The 6,753-nt window shown below is 38.4% G+C and overlaps 1 protein-coding gene across 1 annotated transcript; it reads right to left on the bottom strand.

The window, feature by feature from the left end:
* Positions 1–394: 394 nt before the first annotated feature.
* Positions 395–6,037, bottom strand: LOC133326762 (mucin-2-like; the record flags this gene model as incomplete). Its single annotated transcript, XM_061535371.1, has 4 exons — positions 395–552; positions 4,101–5,438; positions 5,511–5,666; positions 5,753–6,037. Coding segments are annotated over 4 exons (1,840 nt in total), but the record flags the coding sequence as incomplete, so codon positions are not given.
* Between the last annotated feature and the right edge of the window lie 716 nt (positions 6,038–6,753).

The following is a 6,753-nucleotide window of genomic DNA, read 5'->3' as shown; positions in this document are numbered from 1 at the left end:
TCTACCTTATATTCATTTTCATTTTGTTTCTACTCTCACATCATCACATGTAGTTTTTAACAAGTTTCTTATCTCAACTGATTTTGCTTCAGCATTAGTTAATTTAATAAATTTTTGTTTTAACTTAAATTTTATATTGGCTTTAGTTTTAACAATTTTCTTACTTACGTGTTTAGTTTTCTTTTGTTTTTGGTTTTTATGCTTTTTTAATTTCTTTTTGCGCTTTTTGGTTTTCCTCCATTGAATTTAATGTTTTGGTTTGTATGACTACTTCATCATGATGATTATTGGTTTTGTAAGCCTATGGATTTTTGTTGCATGTTTCTATAAAGAGTTTCATAATTTTGCTGCTGCTGTTGTTGTTGTTGCTGCATTTGTTGTATGGATAGCTGCATCATCTTCTGCTGCTGTTCCTGCAGTTTGTGTCATTTTTTGTAGTTTTTCTTTTTAAGAAATTTATTGACCACTTTACGAAATAGATTCGGTTTTATTCATAAATACCCCAGGGTCGCATAGGTCTTGGTGAAGGTACCATCACTGGTTGTCACATTCCTGTAAAGATAAACCACACTATATTTTTATATATTTGAAATTAGATTGTTTGCTAGGTGTCGGTGTCGGATCAATGGTGGTGGTGGTTGGATAATTTACAAGCGAATTCTACAAAGGAAGATAAATAACTTAAAAAAATTATAAATTAATAAAAAAAACAGTAAGGAACGTAGTAAAGGCGGACTGGGCCGACTATTGTATATCAATGTTCCCTCGAAGGAACTTACTAATGCCCTTCTGCAACCTATGATCAATTTAATTTCATTCGGGCAGGTTTAGAGTCGTCTGTGTACCATGGGACAAATTTATGTAAAACGATTTATACCAAAATTGATACATGCTATTCGGTACGATGCACTGTTAAAAATTTAATCTCAATCAGACACACGTTCGAAATACATATGGAAGCTATGGCTGCATCTGCACCAATTTCAACAAAACGCAATAACGTCATTCAAGTCCCAATTTGATACAATGTTCAACATTTCGTGTTAATCGGACAAACATTAGGAGTTTTGAGCGTCATTTATGTAAAAACGGAGGAATAAATATGAACATGTGGGATCTACATAGAAATCTGAACCGATCTAAAACTTACCACACATCATTCACGACACAATGTAGTACGATATGACAAATTTCGTGCAAATACAAGGATATATAGGAACTTTGGTGCGCTATTTACCGAAAATCGGACGAAAATATATATGGGAGCTATATCTAAATCTGAACCGATTTTTACGAAATTTTACACACGTCGTTCTAGACTTAATTCTGTACTCTGTACCAAATTTCGTGCAAATCGAAGGACTTTGGTGCACTAATTACATAAAATCGGACGAAAATATATATAGGAGCTATATCTAAATCTGAACCGATTTTCACGAAATTTTACACACGTCGTTCTAGACTTAATTCTGTACGCTGTGCCAAATTTCGTGCAAATTGAAGGACTTTGGTGCGCTATTTACCTAAAATCGGACGAAAATATATATGGGAGCTATATCTAAATCTGAACCGACTTTCAGGAAATTTTACACACATCGTTCTAGACTAAATTCAGTTCAAATTTCGTGAAAATCGAAAGATATTAAGAGACTTTGGTGCACCATTTACATTAAATCGGCCAAAAAAATATATGGGAGCCATATCGAAATCTGGACCGATTATCAGGAAACTTAACACACATATTTCTAGGCCTAATTCATAATGCTGTGCTAAATTTCGTGCAAATCGAAAAATATATAGCGACTTTGGTGTACCATTTACCTTAAATCGGACGAAACTATATATGGGAGCTATATCTAAATCTAAACCGATTTTCACGAAACTTACATCACATACATAAACACACATCATTCTAGACCTAATTCATTACGCAGTGCCAAATTTCGTGCAAACCGTAAGATATTAAGGGACTTTGGTACACCATTTACTTTCAATCGGACGAAAATATATATGGGAGCTATATCTTAATCTGAACCGATTTTCAGGAAACTTAACACACATCTTTCTGGGCCTAATTCATTACGCTGTGCTAAACTTGGTGCAAATCGAAAGATATTTAGGGACTTCGGTGCACCATTTACCATAAATTGGACGAACATATATATGGGAGCTATATGTAAATCTGGACCTATTTTCACGAAACTTAGCACACATCATTCTAGACTTAATTCAGTACGCTATGACAAATTTCATGCAAATCGAGAGATATTTGGGGACTTTGGGGCACCATTTAAATTAAATCGAAAATAAATATGGGAGCTATATCTAAATCTGAACCGATTTTCAGGCAATTTAACAAACATCATTCTAGGTTTAATATATTAAGCTATGCCAAATTTCGTGCAAATCGAAAGAAATAAAGGGTCTTTTGTTTTCTATTAACAAAAAATCGGACCAAAATATATGTAGGACCTATATCTAAATCGGAGCCGATTTCCACGAATCTTAAAACACATCATTCTAGGCTGAATTCAGTTCGCTGTGCCAAATTTCGTACAAATCGAAAGAAATATAGGACTTTTTGTTTTCCATTTACATTAAATCGGAGAAAATATATGTGGGAGTTATTTCTAAATCTGGCCCGATTTTCACGAAACTTAACACGCGCCTATCTAGACTGAATTCAGTACGCTATGCCAAATTTGATGGATTTCGAAAGATATATAGAGACTTTGGTGCACCAATTACATAAAATCGGACAAAACTATATATGGGAGCTATATCTAAGTCTGAAACGATTTCCACGAAAATTAGCACACATTATTCTGGACCTAATTCAGTACTCTATGCCAACATCCGTGCATATCGAATTATATATAGGGACTTTGGTGCACCATTTACCTTAAATCGGACCAAAATATAAGTGGGACCTATATATAAATCTGAGCCGATGTTCACGAACTTTAGCACACATCATTCTAGGCTTAATTCAGTACGCTGTGCCAAATTTCGTGCAAATCGAAAAATATATAGGGACTTTGGTGCATCATTTACATTAAATCGGACGAAAATATATATGGGAGCTATATCTAAATCTGAACCGATTTTCACGAAACTTAGCACTCATCATTCTAAGATTTATTGAATATGTCATTCCAAATTTCGCGTAAATCGAAAGATAAGTAGGGTCTTTGGTGCACCTTTGGGAGCTATATCTAAATCTGAACCGATTTTTCCCAACATTAATAGGGTTCGTCCTTGGGTCAAATGAATGAGCTGTGCCAAATTTCATTTAAATCGACTCAGAAAGGGATTCTATGCATATTCTCAAAAGGAACCATGGGTCTATCTCTATTTATGCTCTCTCAGCCTCTAGTCCGAAACTAGAAGAGTCGCAACCTTTAGTCCTTCAAGTGAAACCGGGGTCTGAAACCATCTTTGCATAGAATATTTAATGTAGGTCTATTTTTTCAATAGTCCCCGACTTGTTTTGTATTTTCAAGATTTTATTTGCATTTTTTCACTGAAGTAGCTGTAATTTTGATTTCCTTCGATTTCCATATAATGAGCCCGCCTCATTTTGGGTATTTGAAGAGTTTTGTAGCACTTCCCAAAGAAGTGGCTGAATTTAAGGAGTATTGATTCCTGCCTAATAACCAAATTATATCCATATATTTATATCCTCAGCCATACGGCTATTGAGGGTAGATACACATTTCTGCGGCAAAATATGGCTCATAAAAATATTGGTTTATACCAAATGTTTTTGGGACCTGTCTGTCCATCCGCCTGTCGGGCTGTCTGGTTCACACCATAACTCTTGGAGAGGGTAAAAAATTTCATGCAAACTTTGCACATCATAATTTGTCTTCCAAACTTAAATCAAGTTCGAAGATCGGACTCAATCCCAAAATCCTGCTTTAAAAATTAGCTTCAAACAAATAATAAAAATATTTTTTTTAAAAATGTGTCTTCAAAATTTCAGCCTCAACTACTACCAAGCACACCTACAGCAGCTACTCCTCCACACATTGAACGCAAACAAACAGCAACTGAACATTCTAAGCGAAAAAAATAAAAAAAACATTCTTTATACTCACTCATCTTCCCAGGGGCAGACGGTGGTTAGATCCGCTTCCGGTTTGGCACTACTAGTCTCTTTAACCACTGTCGTAGCAGAGGCCACACCCGCCGCCGATGTACTAGCCTTCTCTTTTTCCTTTTCCTCACCCGAAATCGATTTCTTTGCATCCAGATGACGTTTCTTGCGCTTCTTGCGTGCCTCTTCGGCTGTGGTTTTCACAACATTGGTATGTGGAAGTTTGGATGGTTTCTCTGCCACGGGGGTGGTGGTTGCGGTTGCTGTCTCTTTGGGTTTCAATTCTTCGCTAAATTCCTCATCAACGGTATCGGTGTCCATTTCGGCTAGAGGTGCCATTGAGGGAGCTGGGGTGGGTGCTGGTGGTATATAACCCACGGTGGATTCCGAATCGGCAATATCAAAATCGTTTTTACCATCATCACCGAATTCGAGACCTTCTTGATATTCATCGGTGGTAGGGGAAAGTTCTTCGGTTGGTGACGTTGGTGGAAGCTCTTCTTGTGTTGTTGTTGTAGGTGGTGGTGGTATTGGTTGTTGTGGCAAATCCTGTTCTTGTAATGGTGATTGCTTTTCCTCTCCAGTTTCCTGTGGCTCAGGGGCAATTTCTTTTTCAGGACTTTGTTTTGCCGAGCCAGAGGGAGTCTTTTGTTTACTGGGGGTATCTTCTACCATCTCCGTATCTCCAGCCAAACATTCCCCACTTCCATGTGGAGGAGATATATTTTCACCTCCATCACCTCCCCCATTATCCTCATCGACCTGTATTGTGGGTGGAGACATTTCCAAACATTCCTGGCTTTCACATAATTTCTCATAACCCTCCGACGATTCGATCAATTCAATTTGTACCTCTTGTATTTCAGAATCCACTTCGGCTTCAAATTCCGCCTCATTGCCCCCCGAACGTTCTTCTGGCTCGTTGCCATGCAACGAATCACTGGGAGAACTTTCCCGAGGACTGTCATCGGCATGACATGTCTGGGTTTCGGCACTAACCAATGCTGCCGGTTGTTCATCGACCGGGGTAACTGGTGGTGGTGTCACCTTGGTCACCGGTGGTGGTGTGGGTGTAGGATTTGGTGTCGGCAGTACTGCTGAGCCCGATGACTCACTATTACGTTCCGATATCGCCAGCTTATTCAATTCCTCTTCCACTTCAGCATCCGAGGATGAAGGTGGATCTTTGGTTACTACGGCGGTGGCGGCAAAGTTGGGACCCTGTATGGGTGCAAAGAGAGCAGAAATATTACCCTGTTGTAGTGTCACCGTGGGCGATGGTGTGGTTGAAATTTTGGCACCCGTGGACGGTCGTCCTGTAGGAAATTCTGAAATGCGGCTGTGGGGAAAGGGATATTAAGAGGAAAATATTAAATTTGGGGAACTTTTAATTTCTTTCGGATGACCTTACCTCGGTGTAAAGGACACTGATGCTCTTCGTTGTTCGGTGAAATTTGGTAGTAAACGTTTCATGCCCGATGTCTCACCGCTATCGACAGTATTTTGATGACGTATGCCAAGATTACGTTGCAATCTATCAGAGACTTCGGAATTATCCGAAGAGGTGCTATTTTTTTACAACATGGAAAAATATGAATTAAATAAAATAATTTGAATTGTCATTAAAAAGGTTTTTTGAAACCCTTTGCCTACCTTGTTAATCTTTGTGCGCTTGTTTTGATTGCTGGTAGATGTGCTGCAGCTGCTGTTGTTGTTGCGGGTGGGACTGTCGCATCTTCCTCCTGCTCCCATGGGCATACGGACAATTGAACTGGAGTTGTGGAGGCTGCTGGTACAACAGCCGCAGCAGCTGGCACTGGTTTGGGCGCTTGTGTTGTCGGTGGCTCATCCGGTTCATCCCATGGACATACCGCACTACTACCACCACCAACCTCAACGGTGGTCTCCAAGCGTCCAGTTTTCCCTTTGGGTGTGTCTCTAAACAGTTTATAAAAACAAGATGTTAATACATAAGTATGCTGTAGGTTTGAATAGAACATTTAGTTGGTGTCGGAACATAGATTACAACATTTAGATGGTGGTGAAAATTCAATGCTGTTGAGGGTTTTATTTTCATAATTTGGAAATTATTTATTCCCATCAATGCGGCAGTTTTTGTATTTATAAAAGCAAAAAACAATCCATGTTTGGTCATGATATAACGTTTGGAATATTCCTTATCGGTATAAAATCCCTTGCCGAGTATATTGAAAACCAAGAAGGAAATAATCGGCAGAGGACAAGGTTTAGAGATGATGCACTATTTATGTAATATCGAACGAATATATATGCATATGTGGAGGCTATATCGAAATCTGAACCGATTTTCCCGAAACATACCATACATTATTCTACACTCAATCCAGATTGCTATGCAAATTTCATGCAAATCGAAGAATATATAGTGACCATTTACATAAAATCGGACGAAAATATATATAGGAGCTATATCTAAATCTGAACCGATTTTCGCGAAACTTAACACACATCACTCTAGACTTCATTCAGTACGCTATGCCAAATTTCGTTCAAATCCAAGGATATATATGGACTTTGGTGCTCTTGTGGTGGCGCATATTTATAATGCCGACTTTTCCTAAAATTTTACCATCGAGAAGTCTCATCACCCTGATCACGAAAATATATGTGACTCT

This window comes from Musca vetustissima, unplaced genomic scaffold, assembly GCF_032173495.1.
Source record: "Musca vetustissima isolate MV318-11 ecotype Yass unplaced genomic scaffold, APGP_CSIRO_Mvet_v1 utg274459, whole genome shotgun sequence".
Taxonomy (NCBI): Eukaryota; Metazoa; Arthropoda; class Insecta; order Diptera; family Muscidae; genus Musca; species Musca vetustissima.
This window is presented reverse-complemented; position numbering and strand designations above follow the sequence as displayed.